This window comes from Colobus angolensis, unplaced genomic scaffold, assembly GCF_000951035.1.
Source record: "Colobus angolensis palliatus isolate OR3802 unplaced genomic scaffold, Cang.pa_1.0 Scaffold426, whole genome shotgun sequence".
NCBI classification, from domain to species: domain Eukaryota; kingdom Metazoa; phylum Chordata; class Mammalia; order Primates; family Cercopithecidae; genus Colobus; species Colobus angolensis.
Window position 1 is genome coordinate 289,605 of NW_012117666.1, and position 25,227 is coordinate 314,831.

At 55.8% G+C, this 25,227-nt stretch overlaps 1 protein-coding gene across 2 annotated transcripts in view; it reads left to right on the plus strand.

Moving 5' to 3' along the window:
* PRDM16 (PR domain containing 16) overlaps positions 1-25,227 on the plus strand; it is a 254,352-nt gene that overhangs the window by 197,511 nt on the left and 31,614 nt on the right. For both annotated transcript variants that reach the window (XR_001003424.1, XM_011956834.1), the window contains exons 3-5: positions 6,087-6,221; positions 17,437-17,539; positions 23,969-24,176. Coding sequence is in view for 1 of the 2 variants with exons in the window: in XM_011956834.1 (XP_011812224.1) it covers positions 6,087-6,221; positions 17,437-17,539; positions 23,969-24,176 (446 nt within the window). In the remaining variant the exon portion in view is untranslated. The remainder of the gene's footprint in view (positions 1-6,086; positions 6,222-17,436; positions 17,540-23,968; positions 24,177-25,227) is intronic.

Genomic DNA, 25,227 nt, shown 5'->3' on the forward strand with positions numbered 1-25,227 from the left:
CCTCCCAACACACCCCTCCCAACTCACCCCTCCCAACTCACCCCTCCCAACGCACCCCTCCCAGTGCATCCTTCCCAACGCACCCTTCCAGGTACACCTTCCCCCAGCATGCTCCCTCCCAGTGCACCCCTCCCAATTCATCCCTCCCAACACACCCCTCCCAACACACCCCTCCCAACTCACCCCTCCCAGTGCAATCCCTCACTGGGCACCCCCTCCCAACACACCCCACCCAACACACCTCTCCCAACACACCCCTTCCAGTGCACCCCCTCCTGGCACACCCCCATCCAACACACCCCTCCCAGCGCACCCCTCCCAACACACCCCCTCCCAACACAGCCCTCCCAACACACCCCCTCCCAACACAGCCCTCCCAACACACCCCTCCCGGGGCAATCCCTTACCATGCACCCTCTCCCAACACACCCCTCTCAACACACTCATCCCAACACAGCCCTCCCAGTACACCCCCTGCCGGCACATCCCTCCCAACACACCCCTCCCGGTGCATGTCCTTCCAGCACCCCCTCCCAACACACTTGTCACTGGTTCAGGTCCCTCAGACCAGGGCTCGTCCTGGTTCTCCTGGAGGAAGGGTCAGCGCCCACCTGGCCCCCCTCAGAGGCACACCTCTGTAGAAGGAAGGAGTTAACCAAGCCCTCCTCAGTCGCCCCAGGGAGGTGTAACTCCCACTCTGTGACCTTCCAATTGGTCAGGGATTGGGGTCCAGGCCTCCCGGGAACGAGGAGAAATGCCCAGGAAATGAGAGTGACAAGGGAGGAGAGGCTGTCAGGGAGGGAACTCCACCAGCAGGGCAGCAAAGCCTGGGCGCACACTCAAGACCAGGACCCCTAGGGGAGCTGTTGCCTCCAGTCTCCAGGCCTCTGCACCCGAGAGGGTCAGGGACAGACCGGACACTCCAGAACACTGTCCCATGTGGGTGAGAAATCAGCCGTGTCCCTGTTCAGACACGTTTGAGAGAGCCAGAGATGTTTACCCTGGCACGGGAGGGTTAGGACTCAGGCCGAATGCAAATACCTGCAGGGCCATCATGTGGAAAAGAGAGGCTTATTCTGCAAGGTGAGGGGGGCATTACAAGAAGGGAGAGCCTCTGCCCCAAAAAACAATTCCCGGTGACTCGACGCATTCAACAATACACCGGCGGCCTGCGAGCACAATGGGTGGCTGCTCCACAGAGCACGGTGGTGTGTGTCTGGAGACTGGCTGTCCCAGGGCACAGGTGGGTCCCTGGACCTGCAGCCATCAGTGGCCGGATCACAGGCATTGAAGAGGCCTCAGATGTGGGGTTGGAGGGAAGGGGCCAGGGTTCTCCTCCAGACACAGAACCCACGTTTTTGAGAGGGAATTGGCCATCCCTTCAATGTCCTCCTGCTGGCATCAGCCTTCTGCTCACCGAAGGCTTCTCGCCCCGTTCCCCCAGCACAAGCACACATACATGGACAGAAACACATACATACACACACAGGTGCACCCACACACATGCACACACCCCCACATACCTGTGCACACATGCAGGCACACACCCACACACAAGCACACACCCAGATACGTGTGCACCTGTAGGGTGAGGGGCTTGGGAGCACTTAAAATAGTGGTTGGTCAGCCAGCCAGGGACACAGACTGTTTTTCCAGGGATTTCCTGGGGAGATGGACCCCAAGGCCTGGAAGTCAAGGTGAAGCCAATACTCCCTTTTTGTTTGTTTGTTTTGAAACAGAGTCTCTCACTCTGTTACCCAGGTTGGTGTGCAGTGTGGCACAATCTCGGCTCACTATAGCCACTGCCTCCTGGGTACGAGTGATTCTTGCATCTCAGCCTCCCAAGTAGCTGCACACCACCACGCCCAGCTAACTTTTGTATTTTTAGTAGAGACAGGGTTTCCCCATGTTGGCCAGGCTGGTCTTGAACTCCTAACCTCAGGTGATCTGTCTGCCTCGGCCTCTCAAAGTGCTGGGATTACAGGCATGAGCCACCACGCCCGACCGAGGCCAACACTCTCGAGTCAACAACCAGGCCCCAGGAGAACCCCATGCCATGGCTGTGGTCACTTACAGCGTCATTTACCTTCTCCCAGGCCCCTGTACCATATGTGAGGAGAGAAAGCCCTAAAGAGACCCATACTGAGAGGGAGAGACAGAGAGACAGACAGGGAGAAGCAGAGCAGGGGAGAGAGAGGGAGAGACTGGCACCCAGGCCACTACCTATACAGGGGCTGAGAGTCCCCTGCCCCATAGTGACTTCCAGCCTAGACCTGGCCAGTGATGAGGTGGGACGGGGCCCCATGGGTCTTGGCCAGCCCAGCCTCACTCCCTCCCTGTAGCAGAGGAAGATGGCAGGGCTGCCGACCACAGCTCTGGCTTGGCGAGCCTTTCCAGCAGTTTCCTGATGCGCACCAGCAGTCAGGGTGGGAAGTGAGAGGGCCCTGAGAGGTCTCTGTGCCTGGGGAGGGGCTTCCCCACATGGGCTGGTGGCCCTGGGTCTGCACTTACAGGATGGGAAGCCTGCCTTCCCAGTGGCGACCAGCCGCTTGTGGCCTCCTCCCTTCCACGCCACGCCCCTGCCACTCCTGCCCTGGCAAGAGATGGGGTGCAGTGGGGCGGGCTGCTGAGTCTGTGGTTCTTGGATTGGGCTGGCCCTGGACTTGGGCGGGGCAGGCAGTGACCTCCCTGGACAGCGTGAGGACCCTTCCCGCAGCCCCTTTAGGGAACAGGACCTCAAATGTCAAGGGATGTGCAGTCCTGCCTAGGGCAGAGCTGTCTCTGCAGAAGCTGGTAACACAGAGGCGATCTCCCTGGGAACCTGCCCTGAGTCCTGAACAGCAGGGTGGCCACAGACTCCCCACCAAAGCGAGGCTTGAGCCAACCGGGACCCAGAACAGGGGGAAGGTGTTGGCTGAGTCCATATGTTGGGTGCATTAGGAGTGAGTCCTGCCTCTTGGGAAGTGGCCTGAGCCCCATCAGCTGGTCCCTGGGCTCAGCGGGGGATGCACTCAGGAGCACGTACTCCTGACTGCACCAGTGGAGTGCTGTGGCCCAGGTACTCCAGCTTTGAGGACAAAAGTCCGGGTCCCAGGTGGGAGGGCACGGCCCGCCCTGGGTGAGTGCCAGCCCTCAGCCCACAGGCACTGTGTGCAGTGTGCTGTGACGTCAGCAGGCCTCAATGGAGAAGTGGACCCAGGGGCTGGGGATGGGACTGGGATGCTGCCAGCCCCATGTGGCCGGCTGTGCTCCTGCTAATCCATCGTTTGTATTTTGAGTGTTCCCCCGCCACCAGTGTTTTCCTCGGGCGCCAGCCTCTAGCCTAGTTATGCTTCTTGGATCCATGTCCTCTCTGGACCACAGGCCCATCTACAGTTCCGAGTGGACAGGACTCAGGGCCAACCCCGGGCAGAGAAGGGACCTGGCCATTCACTCACACTCACTTGGTGACTGAAGCAACCACAGCCCACAAGCTTGGGAGCATTTCTGCTGCTGTCGTCTCTGAAATGAGGCAGCCTTCGAGTGAATCTCCCACTGCCCTGGATGGAGCCAGAAGGGCTCCAGGGGCAGGCACGGCTGTGTGTGATGGGGGACCCCGGGAGCACCCCCCTCTGCCCTGGCTGACCGCCCACCCTGCACCCCAATCTGTCTTACCCAGCACCTCTGGAAACCCTTAGTTGGGAACCCCAGCTTGGTAGAGGATGTCAGCAAGGAGACCGAGAGTAAGTGGAAGGGAAAGGAGACTCGAGGCCCTCTCCCGTCTCTGCTGTGCTCTGGGGGCCAACTTTCCCTGGAAGCCTCAGGGAAAGAGGGAACGCCACACACAGAGGCCGGGGCACGTGGACAACACGCTTCCCCATTGATTGGTGCTGACGTTGAACTTATCAAAAGAATTCCAGCACCAGGCCTGAGATGGCGAGGAACCCGGCAGAGTGCATGCCAAGCATCTGAGGGTCAGGCACTGGGGTCACCGGGGCCTGTGCACGTGGGAGTGGATGCTCTTGGCCCCAACCTCCTGAGGGTCTGGACGCTGGCAGCTGAGGACAGAGGCTGGGCTGGGGCGCTTCTGTGCCCTGGCAGGCTCCTCAGCTGTCTCTCCCCACCCTTTACATCCCTGCCTCTTTCCGCCTTGCCCAGGCTCCACCTGGCTGTCTCTGGTCCACGTCCTCTCTTTCAGAATTAGGTCCATTTCATTTTGCTCTGGCACGAATGATAAGTCCCCAAAAAGCAAAAAGTCTCAGAACTGAGGCCCCTCAGCTCACAGCCTCTTTCCAAATTAGCCCCTAAGGTGTCCCGCAGAGCTTGGCCCGAGTGTACATGCTCAGAGACTTATCACTCAGAGGACAAGGCTGCCACAGCAGCTCCCATGGGCCCTATGGGGGATGTGGTTTCAGGGCCGATGGGAGGCAGATGCACAGGCGGACTCCACAGCACCCTTGTGCACCCCTGATCTAAGCAGCTGCCTCCTGAAACCTCCATTTCCTTACGGACTCTCAGGCCAGGTGGGCCCTTGATCATTGAGGATGCCTGGGGAACGCCTGCACTGTTCACAAAGCACCTGACTCTCTGGTCAGAAGAGGGCAGCTCCTCCCCTCTGCCAGGCAAGTCAGCATCCGACCTCAGGTGGGCGGCTCTTCCCCTCTGCCAGGTCCTAGAGTTCACCATGGAGCCATCAGGAGAACTCCAGAGAATAAGAGGCCCATGGTGCCCAGAGTCAGCTTCCACTATTTTCACTTGGACAGGTCACTGTCTCATCCTGACTTCCCTGGGTCCTTCTGACTTCCTTATCCATCACCTCTTCCCACCCAGACACACCTGCTCAGGGATGCACCTGCCCACCAGGACACACCCACCGAAGGACACAGCTGGCCACCTGGACATACCTGTCCAGCAGGATGCACCTGCCCGAGGGCACGGCTGCCCACCCACATACACCTATCCAGCAGGATGCACCCGCCCGAGGGCACGGCTGCCCACCCACATACACCTATCCAGCAGGATGCACCCGCCCGAGGGCACGGCTGCCCACCCACATACACCTATCCAGCAGGATGCACCCGCCCGAGGGCACGGCTGCCCACCCACATACACCTATCCAGCAGGATGCACCTGCCCGAGGGCACTCCTGCCCACAGAGACACAGCTTTTCTACTTTTGGGACCTGAGTGTGGTGTGTCCCCAGCCCCTGCCCCCTGTCCTCCCTCCTGCCCTGTCTGGGCTGGGCTGCCCAAGAAGCTTGCCCAAGATGCCACTGGTTTGAATTTAGAACCCAGAGTAGCCACTGGCCAGAGTGGGGGAGACTGGGAGGCCTGCAGCCGCCACCCGTGGTCAAGCTGGTCGAGGTGACACCATCTCTCCACAGTGGACAGCAGGTCAGGTCTCCTCATCAGTGGTCCTCGGAGGAGTAGGGGTAACAGCAAATAAGAAAAGCCCTAGGGATGGCCACTCTGCCCGTTCAGAGGCAACAGCAACAACAAAATAAAGCCAAGTTGGTGTGCGTGTGACTTTGCGGGCGTGGTGAGAACAGCTAGGCGTCTTCACGCTGCTGGGTGTCAAACTGAAACTCTCCAGCTTTAAGGAAACCAGATGCTTTTCTTATTGTCAGAGTGGTGTGCAGGCTGCCCTGAGCGTGCACACACACACGCACATGCACACCCAGCAACACCTTCACCTTCAGATATGCTTTTCTCTAGCCCAGCGCCCCAGCCCCTTAGCAGAGGGCTCTGCTCCCAGATGCAGCAGTCTCTGCCTTCTCACACGTGGGACAGCTTTGCTGCGGGGGTGGGGGTTGCGACTCTGGAGGCTCATTTTATCGCCGGGCCAGGGCAGTGATCTGTTCGGTGAGAAAAGAAAAGGCCATTCCCTGCCTTTCCGCTGGGCTCCTGGAGACTCCTGGAGACTCTCAGGCTTGGGCAGTCTGGGTGGGCTGGGAGCCCCGCTGATGCCCGGAGGGTGGGCTGAGGTCTGGATGCCGACTTGCCTTCCTATTTGAGCCCAAACAGCCAGGTTTCCGGGTGGGCAGAGGCAGTGTGCAGACTCCAGCATACAGGGCACCTCTGACTCCTACTTCACTTTCCTCTCAGCAGATCTCCGAAGACCTGGGCAGTGAGAAGTTCTGCGTGGATGCGAATCAGGCCGCAGCCGGCAGCTGGCTCAAGTACATCCGTGTGGCATGCTCCTGTGATGATCAGAACCTCACCATGTGTCAGATCAGTGAGCAGGTAGGTCTGGGCTCATAACGGGGACTTCTGCCCCTTGGAATTGTCCCTGAGGGCGCGGCACCAGGATTGGCGGAGGTGCCGAGGCAAGGGTTGCCTGAGCCTCTCTGGGGACATCTGCCAAGCCCTGGCCTGCGATGGGGGCACTGTTTGGTGCTCGGCCAGTGCTGGCTTCTGGGGAGCTGACTCACCCTGGGAGGGCTCCATCAGAGCCTTGCTCAGGGCCCCTGCCCGAGGCTGGCAGCTCCTGAACCCCAGGATGGTGGTTCGGGTGGAAAAGGGCCATGAAGTAGGCAGGACCCCAGATCACAGGGTCCACACTTCCTGCAAATGCCGCTTCCCCGAAGGACACGGGAGAAGCATAGAGCCGGAACCGCATCTAAATGGCGCTGTTTAACCAAATTTTCCGAAGAGTCAGCACCGGCCAATGAGGCAGCCACTCAGGGGCCTCCTAGAGCCTCCAGGGCCTCTGACCAGCCTGCTGAAGACCTTGGCCTTTTTGGCACAAAGTCCCTGTGAACCAGGGAAGAGACACCTTCACTTCCATCCTGCCACCTCAAGACTAAGGCCCCCACTAAGCTCCCTGGACCCTTGACCTCCACGGCTGGTCCACACCACCACCGGAACAGGCGTCCAGACCCACAGGCTGATCAGGGGAGAAGATGCGGAGTCTCTTTCTACTCCAGAAGGCACCGTGTCCCAGAGCTGGTCGCTGCTTCATGAATGTCTCTATTCCAAGCTTGCCAGTGGCCCCTGGAGGCTCTTCTCACTCTCAAGCCAGGCCTCCCGGGTGGCATTTTCCGCCCTGCGTTCTCAACACCGTGCGTTCCTCAGGGTGCCTGGGGTCCCCGGCCCCTTCCATCACAGCAGTCTGGTTTTTCCTGTAATATCTTGGGGTCATACATGAGATTTCATTTGCAAAAAAGGAAAAAAGGATCCTATGGCTGTGAAAAATGTGTGTGAAGACCACATCACGGAACATTCCCGGGTAGCCTGTGCAAGCCATTGAAAGTGGTTCAAGGCTCTCGACTATGAGAGAAACAATTTTGCACTAAGAAAGGCAGAGAGCAAACTCCAGGGAGGTCCCACAGGCCCCGGCTGGTTGCCAGGGGCTCTCCCTCATTTGCCGTCCCCTTGGCTGTGGAGCAGAGTCCTCACCGAGCAGTTGCTCTGCTGGACAAACTCGTTCTGGATGGGGACATGGATCTGCTGTACTACCAGGACTTCCGTGGCCTTCAGTTAGAGCCAAAACTGTTTAAAATAACTTTTTCTGATCGAAAAAAAAATACAGAGAGGAAGCAAAAGAATAATCATAAACATAAGAACAGAACTGAAAAAAAATATTTTCCTTATTCCAGATGAAAGTGAAATTGGAGTGAAGGAAAATTGGGCTTGAGGTGCGTAGAAGAACGGGTCGTTCCATCCTTTTCTGGGGCTCAGATTTGCAGACAGTGTGTGTCCTTGGTCGTCCGTTGGGAAGCCGAGGGGCAGGGGCACCACAGGGCTGGGCCAGGGCTGTGCTTTTGTGAGATGCAAACGACAGTAATGAAGGACCCAGATTTCTTTATTTGAGAAATAAATGTTTATTAGAACATTTGAACTAAACTTAAGCAGTAAAGTGGGTATCTTTACGTGTCTAGCTTTTTAAAAAACAAACAGATGTGTAATCTTCTCAAAGAGAAGCCTGTCTTTGAAAAAAATCTTCATTGTATTATTAATATTTCAGGGAAGCTTTCCTTTTAGCTACACATGAGGTCCAAAAGGAATGGGCTGCTTTGCAGCCAACTGTGTTTCCATGGTCAGGACCAGGGGGCAGAAATCCTTGTTGCCAGGATGGAAGAATGATCCTGAATCCTGATCCGTTCCTTCCCTTTACCCCGCCGTTACCCCACAGTGCCGACTCCCTCCAAAGCTCCGTCCTCGAGTCAGAAACATACTTGGCTCTATTACCCAAGCCACAGATAATGTCAAAACGACTGGGATACCTCCTGACCCGCTAGACGGCTCTCTCCAGCACCGCCTCAAGGGATTCATTCTCTCTGCTTTAGGTCCGTAGGCTGAATTAAAGCCACAAACCCAGAGGGAACTTGAAATGCACATTTAAGCAAATGCAACGCCAAACTGGCCCAAAGCAGAGAGAAATTCCTCCACTCAGGGCACTTCTGACCCCCTCAACCTCACTGTGAAACCCGTCCCCTCCGAGAGGGAGAGGAGCCCTCTGCTCTGAGAACACCCTCATAGGTAGCACAGCGGGTGACATCGGGTGTTACAGGGCCACCAACGCTCCTGCCCATGTCCCCACAAAGGTGCACCTCTGAGCTGGATAAGCCACGTGGCTGGAATGCCTGGGAAACGCCCAGGAAAGCAGGAGCTGGCCAGAGGCTGGAGGAGACTCGCTGCCCAGCCACGGGGAGTGAGGTGGTTGAGTTGGCAGCTTCTCCTCCTGAAATCTCAACCGTGAATTTCAGTTATCAAAGGAAAATGAGCATTGCGTGGGACGTATTTTCCTTTGAATAATAATAACATTTAAACACTAAAAATATGAAAAACTGCTCTCAGAAACCCATAGACTCTCGTATGAAATGACTTTTAACAATGCCTTTTTGAAAGGGGTATCACAGATTTCTATCTAGTGTTTAAACGCTCTCTCGTGTGCGCTGTGATGGCCACATGGCCTCAGTGGAACGCGTTTCCATTCCCTGGCCTTGACCACGGAAACGTGGGTTACTGCAAAGCAACCTATTTGACCCTATGCAGATCTCAAATAAAAACTGCCCTGAAATATTAATAAAAGCAAGATTTTTTAAAAGTTTTTAACGGCCTCTCTTTGAGAAAGAAACATTACATGATACTAATGCCATTTCTCAGATTTCCACCATGCCAGAAGTTCCACCAGGATTTTCTGGCACTTATGAACACCACACTCCCCCCTACACAAACACACACAAGTGAACAATCCTCCTCCCTTCCTCTCTCTCTCCCTCTCTCTTTCTCTGTCTCTCTTTTGCCAGATTGCACACACACCCTACCTCTAACACAGCACAGACACAGAAGGGAAGGAACCATATCTGAACATCTGAGGTCCGTAAAACAACGTCGAGTCTGCCAAATGGCATTCAGCAGGGAAAATACTTCGGTCAGAAAAGCATCACCGTCATTTTGAGGTTTGAGACATGTGACCTCAGCCCCCATTCTCAGAGAAAAAAGAAGACTGGGGCAGAAGATGGTCCAAACATCCTTAAAAGAAAGTTCTGGAAGCCACAGCCTCCCAGAAGAGATGAACTCTCCTGCTGGGCAGAGGAGAGAGGTCGCTCTGAACTGAAAACTCAGGTCGATATTCAGATGGGGACCCAGGCTGGGGCTTTCCTCCTGAGTCTCCTGCTAGTGGCAGCCAGGACTTAAGCAAACACTGGGGCCTGGCCCCCAGGGTGCTCCTGTGTCCTTGGGGTGAGACCCACACTTCAGGGGCACTTTGGAGGCAGGGGAGTCACATACCTCCTCTGGCCCATCCCGGGCTCCTCCTGGCTTTCACTGGACGCGGGCTGCTGTGCATTCATATGGGGTCTGGGGGCGGGCTCCACCCCCATATCCCTCATGGCTCTGTGCAGTGTACTGGCTCTCTAGCTGACGCTTTCGGGCGCTCCAGGGCACCTGCTGAGCTGGGTGGTGCAGCACCCACAGGCCCAGTTCTGACATTCTGGCTGTTCAGAAGCCTGCTCAGATCACTGACCACGTGTCCCTCTCCCTAGCATCCCCTAACATGCCCCAAGACACCTGCCCTGTACAAAAGAGGACCGGCTATCTGCTCCTCCACAGCCACTGGGGAGAGGCAGGGGACGGGGGCTTGAGAACATGTGAGCCCCAGAGCTTGGAAAGACTCAGCAACTGGCCAGCACCTCCCCAGAGGCTCCCCGCTGCCCTGCTGCCTCATGGTGCCTCATGGATGGAGGCAGGACCGGCTGAGCTGAGGGCAGCATGGAGGCCCGGATACCCTCCTTCCCAGGCGGGGCTGGCCCAGCATCCTGTCCCTTCCCATCTCAGGCCCCATGGGCACTGGACCGTCCTCTGCATGAACGAGTGCTATCCCCATGGTGTGGGGCTGAGGGGCTGCTTGTGGGCCCCACCTCCACGCTCTCATCTAGCAATGAGATTCCCCCTCCTGGCCCCAGGGGACCATCTCTTGAGAGGTGATGGGGCCCACCCCCGGCCCTTGCTTCTCTAAGGCCCATCCCAGCCCTCCTCATGGCTCATGGGAGAGCTGGGCAGAGGCAGAGGCCACATTGGGTCATGAATTTGCTCCTGGGCCCGGCCGTGTCGCCCAAAAGGGGACTTGTGGTTTTCTGTTTGCACAAAGAGGCCCCAGATCACAGCCAAGGGCACGCTGGCCCATTCCGAGGCCAAGGGTGCTGCTGCCCCTGAAGCAGCATAGGCTCCTGGGGAGCTGCGGGGAGCAAAACCTCCACGCACACAGCTTCGGGGACCGAGCCTTTGCCCTGGGACTTTCAGGGCGATCAGATTGCAAGGGAGGTAGGGCCTTGAGGTGTCAGAAGTCATCGTGGGGGACTTTGACTTGCTGCCTCATCTGAGCATGAGCGGAAGAGGGACCCTCGGGATCTCCGTGCACTTTTTCAGGGGTGCGCCGCCCACGATCCTCCGGCTCCTACTTTCCTTTTTGGAAAATTCAAGACACTCAGATCCCCCCTGGATGGTTCTTTCTCCTGTAATTATGAACAAATGAACTGGTTTGAAATTGTTTCAGGAGGCACAGACAGGGGCAGTTCCTGAATTTGTTTTAACTTTAAGAAAGAAAACAAGAGCTTGGCGATGAAGCGCCCACAGGGGTACGCGGGAGGCAGGGAGGGGACTCTCACGGCCGGCGCTGTTTGTTTTCTGGTTTTTCTTTTTCTCACGTTGCCTCAATAGGGCAAGAATGTTGGTGGTTGGATGTCAACTGGCTAGCGGGGTGAGGATGGCGGGGAACGGGGCTGAGGTCAAACACGAATGTCAGGGAGCCAGACTCGGGTGCGGGCCCCCCAGTGTACCTCGGAACGGCTGTGGGGCTCTCAAACAACCTGCAGCACCCCTGAGTTGAGAAAAGCGACCCCAATCTGCACAGTGCCCTGGGGCTGCCTGGGCAGCAGACAAACCCCGAAACCCCAGCGCCTTCCAGGGGCAGAGCAGGGGTCCTGGCGTCTGCCGTGGAGCAGCGTGGCCGGCCGTGGAGCAGCGCAGCGCCCCCGCAGAGCGTGTTCCGCGAAGGCATTGTATTAGAAGAGTGGCCGCCGGTGGCCAGGCAGCACCGCGTGGACAAGAGCCCGCGCTGGGTGTGCATGAGAACCCGGGGTCTCCCGGATCGGCGGAGGGCATTTCTCCTTTGCTTTGTCGTCCTGGGCTCTGACCCGGGTCCTGCGTTTCTGTCTGGGCGTGTGCCCTGTCAGGGTTGGGATTTTAAACGGACGGCATCCAACACCCATCTCTTGTTCTGCCCTGACCCCAGACATGTCCATATTCCCTTTGCTTTTATCTCTCAAATTTTTTTTTTTTTTTTTTTTGAGACGGAGTCTTGCTCTGTTGCCCAGGCTGGAGTGCAGTGGCACGATCTCGGCTCACTGCAACCTCTGCCTCCCGGGTTCAAGCGATTCTCCTGTCTCAGCCTCTCAAGTAGCTGGGATTACAGGGGCCTGCCACCATGGCTGGCTAATTTTGTATTTTTTAGTAGAGACAGGGTTTCACCATGTTGGTCAGGCTGGTTTCGAGCTCCTGACCTCAAGTGATCCACCAGCCTCGGCCTTCAGAAGTGCTGGGATTACAGGCGGGAGCCATTGCCCCCGGCCATCCTCATAATTTTTTTAAATTAAAAATCATAGATTTTTAATTTGGTCAGGGCACGCAGGAGCCTCCAACCATGAGATACAGTTTACCCCCTTGAAATGGGAAGGAGGAGGGCAGGGCGCTCCTTTGAGTATTTCATAACCAGCTTACAAAAGACTTCCAAAGCATATTCAACTTGCTTTGATTCCCATTTTATGGGGCCCCCTTTGGAACAAACTGATCCTCTTCTTGGTGAAAAAAAAAGGTTTAAATTCAACTGTGCCGTCTGAACCCCTTCGCAAACCACCTGTCGGGATGTGTATATTCCTTTCCTGCTCATCACAGGCTCACTTTACTAGAAGAAGCTATTTAAGAATGATCAAGGTAATTTAACTGTGGACCCGTCATTTACATTTTTATAATCCAGATCCAAACCACACAACTAGAAACAGATAAGTGTACACAGAGTTTTATTTCATGTCTGATCGCTGGGGAGGTGACAGCACATCGCACACAACACAATAATAAAACTTAGGCTTAATAAAAATGCTTCAGCCACGTGCGGGAGGAGAAGAATGTGGCAAAGCCCGGGACTCCAGCGGGCTTTTTCTCGCTCTGCCAGAGGACAGGACTGTCTGCAGTCCGGGAGCCTGACTGTGGTCTCCTCCAGCCGTTTAGCACGGAGGAAGCCGCGAAGGGAGGCCGGCCAGAGGGAGGCTGGCGAGCACAGGCATGCACAGGGGAGGGAAAAAAGAGACCTCTGTCCAAACCCCAGCACTGCACATCGGGGTGCTGCCCCTGCTGGCATTTAGAGCACCATCACCACTACATGCTCAGCTCCTGGGCCAGCCTCGGGGCTTGGGGGATCACAGCACTTTCCCACACTCACAGCGCGTGGAGACAGCAAGGAGTTAAAGTGAAGCCGGGAGCAGCGCTGAGACCCAGCCGCCTCGCCTCGGGGGAGGTCCTGAGAACTAAAACCAAAATGCAGGGGACAATCCTCAGACCAACATCCCCTCTCTCTCCCAAGCCCAGGTGAGAGGCAGACTGGGTCACCAGGGGAATTTGCTTTTGGGAAACGGTTTGGGAAGAATTTCGATTCCACTGGCTGCTTTCACGTGTTTTGTGAGAAAAGCCTCTCGCACAGCAAACTCAAGCACGGTTGAATTCTGAAATCCAGAATGGTGATTGAGTTTTTTTCCAGTAAGCACACGGAAGGAGGGTTCACCTATTTGATTCAAGCCTGCCTTTAAAGTTTCTTATACTGGTCAAAAAGAGACAAGAAAGCCCAAAAGTTCGCTTGATGGAAAAAATTCATTTACTCCAGGAAAGAGAAAACAGGAAGAGCCGCTGCTCAGATTCGCCCCAGTGCCTTTTAGTCTGCAGTCTGGTGATTCCCACCCGGTGGCATTTACATGGAGTTTTTCATCTATGTATATTGTTAAATTCTATGATTAAGCGGGAGTGAAAACCGTACCACTTACAGCTTCATATTCGAAAGTCGTCTCTTTTCTTGTGAATTGATTCGATATTTAAAAAAACTTTCTTTAAAGACCTGTGAGGAGAAGGTATCCCAAAGCTGGCAGCCATTGTAAATTTAAATGATTTCTGTGTCTTAAAGAATATTGCGGGGGAGCAATGATATGAATTTTCATAAAAGGCTCCGCCTGAATGAACGCTGACAAACCCCGAAAGCCCAGCCTGACTCTAGGCTTTTCGCAGGCAATTTCTCTGCCTTCTGTTGAGAACATGGCCATTTATTTGTCCCAGAACTCCGTTTACCTACAAGAAGCCGCCTCTTTGTGTCTGGAAAGTGATAAAAGGGGGAGAAAATAGGCAGGGTCATGCTCATGCTAAATACAGTTTGAATTCCGAGGACCTGTGTTTCGTGTGGTTCACCCATGTTCAGTCAAGTCATTGTTGTTACAAAGAGAACCTGAAGTGTTGGAACAAGGACTTAACTTCAAATCCAGTCTGTTTGGCATCATTATTTTTTAAAGCCATTTAGAGCAGACATTTATTGGCGCTAGTAAACTCAGCTGTTTTTAAGCGGGTTCCCCACCCTCTCAGATCCTTAAACCAAAGAGAAAATTCCAGCCTTGCCCGTGCAACACAACCCCGGGACTCAGGCACGACTTCAACAGCGCAGCGGACGCAAGTGTTTATAAAAAGGCATAGATGCTTAGATGCTGTCGCTTAAGAAAATATACTGTTCTTCTTCCTTTCCGGCGGCCAGTCCCCCTCCCTGAGGCCGCTGCTGGGGGCTAAAGGCTATCAGAAACTCCAGACTTTATTTTTGCTTGAACAAACTTCTCCCACCACGCTGACTTAGTGCGGTCTGAGCAGGACCCACCGCGGGTCGCACAAGGAAGGAGGATTATAAGCAGACGGCAGGAATGTGTAGGGAGCTGCAGCCATAATTTATGACAGGCCCTGCAGGAAGGGGCCTGCAGTACAGTAAATGCGCAATTTGTGACGCCCTCGAGCCAGGAGCCGGCCCAGGCTGGGTCCGCAGACGCCGGGTTCCCACCGCAGCCGGTCTTTGTCCCGGGAAGTCGCCTGACCCCGCCGGCCAGGAACAGTGGCGTTCTCGGCGCGTCTGGCTGATAAGGCCTTTGTGACACCGGGGACAGGCTGTAAAAACGCAGCCGGCTTTTGTCTGCACCTCAGCGCCGCTGGCAAGGGCGGGGCCTGCGACTTCGGAAAAGTTTGCGCGGATTCCCGTTCACCTCTGACCCCCAAAGCAGTTGGAGGCAGGTCGGGGACCCCCGCCCCGCCCCGCCCGGCCCCGCCTCGGGCCCTGCGATCGGCAATAATAGCGATTAACTCCGACTGCGGCTCCAAGTTCCGTGGCCAAGGCGCCCTCCTCCTGCAGGTGCCGGGCCAGAGAGGGGGCGCCCGCGGCCCAGCCGCCCTCCCGCCGCGGCGGCTCCAGGGCAGTGTCTGCGCCGGAGGGCAGGGTCTCCCGGCACATCGGGTGCCCTCGGAGCCGGAGTGGGGTCCCAGGAGACACGGGGGCCCTCGGATTGGGGGAAGAGGTGGGGTTTCCTTCCGCAGCCCCGCGGATCAGAGAGGGAGGCTTGGCGCCCTCGGAGCTGGGGTGGGGGATCCCTGGAGGACCAGCACCCTTGGGTGGGGGGCGTCCCAGGAGATCTGGGTGCCCTGGGAGGGTAGGGTGTAGAGAAGGGAGTCTGGGCGGTGTCCTGGGAGTGTCTGTGGGCTTCAGAGAGGGAATGCGTTAGGGGTGGGGGTCAGGGGAGGCTCGGAGGCTCTCGGACGGGGCCAGGCGGAGGATCCAGGAGGGCCGCGCCCGGCCCCCGTCTGCCCACCAGCTCTCTCCCCGCCACTGGAGCGGAGCTGAGCGGCGGGATGGGCGGGAGGATGCCAGGGGTCTCACACCAGGACCCTCGATTGGGGGGACCGCCTGGAGCCAAGGGGTGGGAGGTCAGGGTCCACATCGCCCTCTAACAGAGACCCTTGAGAAGCCTCTGATGCGCCCGCTGACCCTCCTCTCTCCTGCCCAGTGCCCGGGCCAGGCCACCTGCCCCAGGGCCGTCAGCCAGGCCGGACACTCAGCAGCCCCTTCCACCTGCGTCTGCTGCAATGCCACTCGCCGCACGGCTCTCAGGGTCACCCAGGCTTTGTCCCAGTTGGCGTTTCTCATCCTGCACTTTGGGTCCAATTTTCTAATAGAGTGGCTCAAGTTTCTTTTTCGAAAAAGAGACAATTATTCAGCCACTGTGTGATTTTTTTTTTTTTTTTTGGATAAGATGATACAAAACTGGGGTCCTAATAACAATGGGTTTAATGGAAGAAGTTACCATGGGCCAATTTCTCCTCTCCACTTTTACATCTCCTCATAATTTTAGCAACTTACCTGATGCACCCTAAGGGAACTTCACACACTGCTGAGAGAGGCTGTGCGCCTGCTGTCCTCCCGCGTGAGAGCGTGCGCCTGCTGTCCTCCCACGTGCAGTTCCTGTCTGGGTGTCTTGGGAGTAACAGACACTGGGCGTTACAGTCATGCTGTGGCTTCTGTGTGTCCTTTGAGAGTTCCTTGGTGTCATTCTGGAGTCAGTTGGGACTGGCAGACTGTAGTGAAATCCACAATGTGGGGGACATGGGGAGGAGCATGCAGGGGCCACGCCCAGCCCTGTCTTGGGGGTGCCACAGACCCCAGCCAGGTCCAGCTGCTGGAGAGCCTGGCCTGACACAGGATGGTCAGTGGGGATGGGAGTGTCACCCACAAGGATGGCCATGTCCCCTCCATCCCTGGGAGCCTTTCCCTTTCTGAGTCTAGAACCACTCTGTTTTCTTGGAGGAGCCTCAGCCCCAGGTCCCGCAGGGGCAGGTGGATTTCCCTTGGGCTTCTCCCCAACCTCGCAGCCAGTCCTCCGGCCAGGCCTGCAGGTCCCTGGAAGCTCCCCAGTTACTGTGATCAGAAGAGAGTCTCAAACACCCACATGTGCGGGGTGGGCAATGATTCTCCCAAGAGAAACACACCCACCACCAGACACTCCCGGACCAAAGATGCAGCGTTCCTGGTGCGGGTGGCACAGTCCATGCCCTGACCCAGGCCTCAGATGGCCCAGCCTCCCCTTTCTGAATTTCTAATTTTCTTCATCTCGACCACCACTTCCACACCCCAAGACAACCTCCTCTTTTCAGGAGGCCCCTGGCAAGCCATGGGGACACAGCCCCCAACAGCACTGCTCAGTGAGTAGAGTTCCAAATGGGGGTCCCCTCGCCCCCAGGGCTTGACCAGGCTGCAGAATATACCTGAGCCCACCAGTTCTCAAGGGTGTCCTCCATCCCAGACTCTCACCTGTGGGGTCAGCCTCAAGGCGCCAAGTTGACAGTGGGCACATAGTCCTGCCCACCCCAGCCATCCTGGCTGATGGCATCCCCACTCATGGAAGAACCACAGCCCCGTGTCCTGACCCACTGGCCAGGCTCAGCTCATGGCCACTTTCAGAAACAACCAGGTTCACTCCACACCCTGAGCTCCCCCTCCCCGACCACCACTGGCAAAGGGTGTCTCACTTACATACACGAAATTGAACAAAAGAAACTTGAGAACCCACCCAGGTGGGCTCTTGGTGGAAGCAGGGCTCTGCTGTGCCCCCAGGACACCCCCAGCTGGGAACTTTGATGCGGATCCTACCTATTTAGTCAGCCACCCCCTTTATGAATGTCCTAAAACCCAATAAAGCAAATTAAAAGGGGACGCAATTCCTTCTGCGCATACTCCGCAAAAGTTCCAGAGGAGACCCTCTTGGTGGCAATTAGAGGAAAATCAAGTGCAGGCTGAGCTGCGTCCACAGTATGAGGGCTGAGTGTGCACTGAGAGGCTCTCTAGACACCAACAAACCACACTCACCCTTTCTCTCTGGTCTCTCCATCCTAGATTTACTATAAAGTCATTAAGGACATTGAGCCAGGTGAGGAGCTGCTGGTGCACGTGAAGGAAGGCGTCTACCCGCTGGGCACAGTGCCGCCCTGCCTGGACGGTAAGACCCCTCCCCTGAACTGGGCCATGGCCCCTGGGAGACCCCAGCCCACCAGGAAGAGGAGCAGATTCCTGGGAGGACCCAGGGCCTCTCATCACCTCAAGCCACCTAATGAAGGCCAGGCGGCCCCCAACTGCCGGGTGCCTCCATTTTTGCAGACCCCAGGCCGGCAGAAATTACCCGCCCCCACAAAGGCTCAACCTAATGGCTTTCTTGTTCCTCTTCCCTGGGGCACCCAGGAGGCGCACCCAGAATTTAAGAAGGGCTTCCGGCAGTGGGCGAACTGATACCCAGTGGATTACAGCTTTGCAGTATCAGGGTCCCAGGTGATTTTTTTTTAAACTGTGTTTTATTATTGCTATTATTCTTATTAGCAGCAGCAGCAGCAGCAGCCTTTGCTTTCCCTGGTACTTAAATGAACAGACACACACCAAGCCAGTTTTGTAGCTTTGAGGCATTTCTGGCTGCCCCAGAGCTCTCTGTGGTGTGGAAAGATTTTGTTTCATTGAAGAGAGTAGATGATGGCATGTGTGTCTTTCAAAGCAAAATGTGCATCTGTAGCTAAAAGTCCAAGAGAAGTGTGAGGGGAAGTTTTGTTCCGCGGAGGGAAAAGGCAGGGTCTGAGGTGGGTCTCACAGTGGTGCGGAGTTGCCCTGCTCTTCCGGACCGGGCTGTGGGAAGCCTTCCGAATTTCCTTTTCCCTAGATGGGCCAGCCCCTCTCTGTCGAGTAGAGACGGGACAAGTGAGTTTCCCTTTCACCTTCCTCCGCACCCAAGTACAGCTGAGAGGATGCCTGAGAAAATTCCAGCCCCACACACATGAGCTCTTCCCAGATGAAGGCTCACTCCTCTGTCCCCGGCTCTGTCCTCTGATGGGGGCACAACTCCGTCCGTGGAGGGCTGGGGGCCGGGAGCAGCAGGGCAGGGATGGTCACGTCATGAAGCCATGTGTCCATTCCCCTACGGCGTCCTGAAACAGCTGGCCAGGAAAGGCTCTGCGGGCAGCGGGGCCCTGGCCCGTCGGCTCCATGCCGGTCCCTCCGAGCAGACGGCTCCAGGGTTCGAGCCTAACTGCCTTTCTTTGGGTGAGACCCCACAAGTGAACAGGAGCGCAAGCTCCCTCCTGGCCATTTCCGGAGCTGGTGATTCCTGCGGGTGCTGGAGCCTGAAGGGAAGCCGAGTTTTCCTGTCTGCTTCTTGGACCTCCCCTCCAAACACACCAAGGCTTAATGATTAATGTGGTTCACTGCAAGTTTCTCCAAGGAACCACTCTGATTTCACGGTGACGGAATGGTGCTGGAATTAGCAGGAAGGCTTTGAGACCAGACATGGAGAACTCTGCCTTCATTTACCCTTTCCATCATGGAGCGTGGCCCAGCCTTAATTTACCCTTTCCATCACCGAGCGTGGCCCAGCTAGCGGGGTCCTTCCTTGGTGCAGTATCCGTTCACGTCCCTGAGTGTCCGAAAGGAAATGACCACAGAATGACAGTTTAACAAGCGGAAGCCTATCTGCACTCTCCTCTAAAGTTTGGTTTTATTTAGGCCATCGAGAAAAGAAAAATAAATTGCTGAGATCTGGGTAGCAGGGGGGGAAGGCCTCATTTTCCTTAAAATAATTATTGAAAAGATCTGTGAATCTCAGACAGCGCACAAGAGCTCCAAGAGACAAATCTACTTGACTTAAGGAGAGTGCTTGACTATGGAATTTCATTTGTACAATGAAATTTCTTTCTTCCAAAAGGTTTTTTAAAAACCTTGATTTCTGCTCCCCACCCCCCTCCAGCCCCTGATATTAAATAACCTGGGTCTACATTTTCCTAATAATTTATCAAACATCTGTGGGCTAATTGCTTGCCACACATAATAGCCCAACATCAAATATTTGACTTTCCCTCCTCTTTCCTGTCAAGATCGTGCCTCCCCAGTAACCGCCTCCCCCACCAGTTAAACTCTGAATCGCACAGAAAGAAAATGCAAAAATGTTCCTCACTAAGATAATTATCATAAAAAATCTTTTATCCCAACCCCAGCTCAATGCAGCCAGCCCCTTATCACTGCAGGAACTTGGAGGAGGCTCTCGAGCTCCTTTGAGCCTCGAGTCTGGTAGATTAGTACGTAGACGCCACATAATTGTGAACCCCTCGGCTCTCCCGGGCCATTAGGCACCGATTTATTTTTCTGTTACATTCCTGCTCTGCCATGAAAGTTGCTGATGGAACTTCAGATAGGCAAGCGAGGCGCAGATGTGACAAACAAGATGCGAGGTCACCATGGCATTGGCTCAGCTGGCGTAGGTGACAGGTGGATGCTGTACGGCAGCTCACGCACCCCCGCCAGATGAAGAGAGTTTCATTTCCAATCACTGTTTTTTGTGCTTTTGTTGGGAGAAGAGGGCTTGGCTGGAGACCACATTCAGGTAGCAAAGAAGACACAGGAGGCCCCTGGGGGCCAGCCCGCTTCGGGAGAACCGAGCCTCTGCCCCGCAGTCCCGGGGCTGGACACATTCCCTCTGCAGAGCTGCGGCTCTGTCAGGAATGCGAGGCCCATTTTCACACAAGTGACTCAGACCGTGGGGAAGCCACTTTCAGATGCATTTGACTTTGTGTTTTGTTTTTACACGTACAATGGAGAGGAAAGAATTCTCTTTCGTGAGAACTTTTTGCTCTTGGGAGAAAATAAAGAAAGTTACTTCCATTCCAATATGCTTTTCTTTTGAGAAAGCCTCCCGATAATTTGCTTTTCCTCTCTCCAGAAGAGGTCAAGAGGAGGCAGTGCATGGGGCACAGAGTGTATGAGCCAGCCAGATCGTGAGATCAGAGATAATAAGATGGGAAACGTTATCGAATAGGTCATGTTCTTTCAGCATTTCTTTAAAGCAGAAGTTTCTTGTGCCGAGAAAGTGAAAATGCCGTAAACTGTGCCCCCGCTTCCGGCCCCTCCACCAGCCCCAGGGGTGTATTTGGGGCCAGCCTTACCTGCCTGGAAGACAGCCAGGAGACCCATCCACACCACTCAGTAAGGGCAGGCCAGGCTCAGGGGTGTCCCGTCCCCGGCCCTGTCCTCTGATGGGGGCCCAGCTCCGTCCGTGGAGGGCTGGGGGCAGGGAGCAGCAGGGCAGGGATGGTCACTGAAGTCTGCTCCATCATGTCCAGGGCACCCTCCAAGGCCATTGGAGTGAGAATCGGACTGGATTCTCACTTGCAATCTAAATTTTTATTTTCATCCCAAATTGTAAATGAGAACTGGAAAAAATAAGTTGGTCAGTAATATGAGTAGGTGGGGCTGGCATTTCTTCTTGTCTTTGTTTTCAGATTTCAACTTCTGTGATTGTTCTTCATTGGGTCCAGAAAGAGTAAAATAAAAGCTGGCATTTCTAACTGAATCACGATGCTGGCTGGAGGCCCCCATCTCAGCCTCCTTCCAGCCCGGGACGTTGGAATCCACCCACAGGCAGCTTCCCGGGTCTGCGGGTTGGCTGTGTTCCGCAGTGGTCTTGGTGCTCAGATCTGCAGGGCTTGTTCCCCAGTGAAAATCCCAGTTTCTGAAGACAAGGGAAGGCCTGAGAGGGAGTGACGGTGAGCATCCCTCTGTCACAGGCTCACCTTGCTTTCCCCAAAACCCTCAGTGGGAAATTGGGGCCCTGCCAGCCCTGCTTCCTGGGCCCCAAAACCATGGGCAGGCTTTAGGCCCACTGCTCTGCCTCTTCCTTGAAAAAGCAACTCAGTCTCGCCCAGCCTCAGTTTGCCAGTTCTGAAGCGGGCATGCGAATACCATCGCCCTTCCCTGGGTGCTCGCAGGTCCATGCAAGGCTTCAGTGCCTGGATTCTCTTAAGCTCTGAGGACAGGACCTGCCATGTGGGGCTCCCACCAGACCGCAGGGGTCAGCCTTGCCGCCCACATCATTTGCACAGTGAGCGCTTTCTGAACAATCTGCAGGCTTGAATCACATTTCAAGGTGGCATTTTGTAGACTTCTGGGGTGAGTATTTCTCACCCACCTCCTCCCAGTCTGTGCACCCTGTCCAAGGATCCCCCCAGTCCATGCACCCTGTCCGAGGATCCCTTCTGTCTGAGGATCTCTCCTGTCCGAGGATCCCTTCTGTCTGAGGATCCCCCCAGTCCATGCTCCCTGTTTGAGGATCCCTCCATCTGAGGAACCCTCCTGGCAGCTCCTAGGTGGGTTTGGTTTGTTCAGCGAGCGTCTGGGAAGCTCTGAGTGGCAGCCTTCCCCGGAGAGGTTTGGGACGGAGGCTTCCAAGCCCCAGAGGACGGAACTGAGGTGTGGACTGCAGTCCTGTGGGAAGTGGACTACGCAGGCTCTGGGCAACCCCTGGCTTTTTTCCCTTCATGATCTTGTTTTCCCCCAAACCAGTGCTTTCCTGAGGTTCAGGTTAGCGAGCAGGACCAGGATGCCTGGACACCGGCTGAGAACGAAATCGCAATGTTTCATGCATCTTGACCGGCAGTGGTGCCTGCCCACTCACCCCCAGTGCACACACCCCCGGGGCTCCTCTCGGCCAGGCACCCCTTCCCTGTCAGCCAGATACTCACCTCTGTCCAAAGACGGCAGTGAAAATCAGATCTGGAGAGCTGATGTCTGTGCCTTCGTTGGCAAGGGTGGGGGGGTGGTGGCATCCAGTGTGCCTGCTGTGGTCTCTCAGGGCCAGCACCCTGCTGGAATCCCCACCTGGGCACCTGAGGCTCAAGGAGCCAGGCTCTGAGGACTCGCCAGGGGAGCTGGGGTGGCCCAGGCCAAGTAGCAGCATCTCTACCCTTTGGCTCAGGGAAGCTTCCAGTCAGCAAGGAGGTGCCACTTCCGGCAACCCCTGCACTGCCCAGACTGCAAAGCAGCCCACCCTTTCCTTGGGACTCTAAAGGCCTGTGACCGTGGTGGTCTCTCTGACACAGGGAGGGGACAGGAAGTGAGAGCGCTCTTCCGTCTGCCCCCATCCCCTCCTCTCCTCAGCAATCCTTAGGTTCAGGCCTTTGAGCCAACGTTCAGACCAAGTTCATTAAGACTCTGCTCAGCGCTGGGCACTGGGTCAGTCCTTGTGCACACGCATACACACCCTAACACACATTCCCACAAGCACACAAATGCACACACACAGATCACATGCACACACACATCACATGCACACAAACACAAACATGCACGTTAGCATATGCACATTCATATACAAGCATGTGTACACATATTCATGCGTGCACAACTGCACACCCATTGGTGCGCACACACACACAGACAGGTCAACACACAATGTGCATGTTCACACACGTTCACATGTGCATGTGTGCACATCAAACACACATGCACACACAATACACATAGTCATCCATGCACAGAAACATATATGTATAATATGCACTTATGCATACATAACACAAATGCACACACATGCAGACAGAAACACATGCATTCACACTATGCACCCACATGAACACACAGGTGCTCACATGCCTAAACACAAAGGCATACACAAACCACACATGTGCAGGTATGAAAACATGCCAGTACACACAAATATTCACACATGTAGGTGCATGCAGAAACACACACCCTCACACACATGCACACGCGTACCCATGCAGCCCCACACAAACATGGGTGTAAGTGCATAGACACGCACACACAGTCACACAAAGATGCACAAATGTGGTTGCAGATATGCTGATATTCACACTTACACGTGTACACACAGCTGCATGCTCACGCCCAAGACGCCCCTGTGCACTCACACAGTGGTGCACACACCATTGTTCAATTCATTTGGGAAAGAGCTCAGTGCCAGCGTTCTTTCCAAGCTGGGGGCTGAGGCGTCTTGTGGGGAGGGGCCTCCTGTCTTAGATGGAAGGCTGCTGCCCAGCTGCTGCAGGCAGGGGAGGCAGGGACAGGCCCAGAGCCCCCCCACCAGGATGACAGCTCCAGGCCGATTGTTTGGCTTGGCAAGGCGGTCAGGATGCTGCCTCGTAAACTTAATAATAGCTGCCCCCCTTTTAATTTGTTTGACCTTGACGACAATAATTTATTATATGCACTGGAGCTCTGTCATCGTTTTTCTCCTGATTCATAAACAAAGCACTTGGCCCGGCTTCCTCCTCCACTCCCAAGCTCGGGGCCTCCTCCAGTCCACGGTGGCTGCCTGAGGCACAGGCAGGGCCGGGTGTCACTCGGGGCTCCCTCTGAGGCACAGATTCGGGGGTCCTTTGGTGCTGCCCAGGGCTGGGCCCTGGGGACTCCACATGCCTGTTGCCAGGGCAGGCTGGTGGGCCCCAGGATGAACCCTGGCAGGAGGCAGAGCGGGGCTGGCCAGCCTGGGTGCAGGTCCTGGGGCACCGTGGTGAAGGGGCCAGGTCTCCAGAGTCCCCTAAGAGCCCTGGGCTGGGTCTCTGGCTCTCTCACCACCGCCTCGTTCTGTCTCTTGCAGAGGAGCCCACGTTCCGCTGTGACGAGTGTGACGAACTCTTTCAGTCCAAGCTGGACCTGCGGCGCCACAAGAAGTACACGTGCGGCTCGGTGGGGGCTGCGCTCTACGAGGGCCTGGCTGAGGAGCTCAAGCCTGAGGGCCTTGGAGGAGGCAGCGGCCAAGCCCACGAGTGCAAGGACTGTGAGCGGATGTTCCCCAACAAGTACAGGTGCTGCGCCCTCCTCTGGGTCCTCCCGCCCTCCCTTCCCCCGCCTCACCCCCCAACAGGTGGAGACAAAGGGCCCCCTAGTGGGACGTACCCTGGGGGATATGCACCCCTGCTGGGACACTGCAGAGCAGGTGCAGGGTCCCGTGGCCCGAGCCGCAGGTGTCCCCTGGCTCTGACCACAAATGTCCTGGCCCCAGAAAGCCACCTCCTAGGCTCGTGGCCCTGCCTACCAGCCTGCTATGGGGAGAAACTAGAAAGGAGAAAAACTCAGGCCAGAGCCGAGATCTGCAGCCGCTCAGCCCAAGGCTACTTCTGTAATAAGGTCCTAGGCCGGGATGGGGGTGGCAGCACCCACCACTGAGGGATTCATGGTGGCCCCACCCTCCGGACACAGGAACGACTCCCTCTCAGATGGCAGGCAAGAGCGGGAAGGGGTCACCCCTATCCCCAAGACACCAGCCCTGCTCCCCACCGGTGGCAGCCGCCTGTCCCAGGAGGGGCTTCAGAGACATGAGCGGGCCCACACTGGCCCTCCCCTGCCCTAAGACCAGGCAGGAGCCAGGATCTGGGACCTGAGCAGCCTTAGGGACCTGTGACCCCCTGGAACGACAAGATTCCTGGTCTCTTTGGGGAGTAAAACCAGGACGTTCAGTCCAGTGCTGCAAGGAGCTATGGAGACTTTTCCAGCATGGGCCCCTCCTCCTGCCTTTTAGAGTTTCCTCCAGGACAGCCTCGCAAAGTCAGAGCAAAGCCCATCAGGCCACTAACTGGCTATGTGATTGCTGGGGATTACCGCCCATCCCCGCGCCGCTCCCTGGGGACGGCAAACCCTCCACCCGGAACAGATGACTGAGAAAATAAGCGTTTGGGCAAATCCCGACTGCGGCCCTTCCCAGTAAATGCCGCTCAAGAGGGTCCGTGTTTTCTTTACATAAACACATAAATCACAATTAACAACAGGGGAAAAGATACAGTCTCCTGATGCTCGGGAACCAGGCGTTTCTGATCTGAACGGATGGCTGGGCCCCGTAATTAACGAGCCGTGATATAT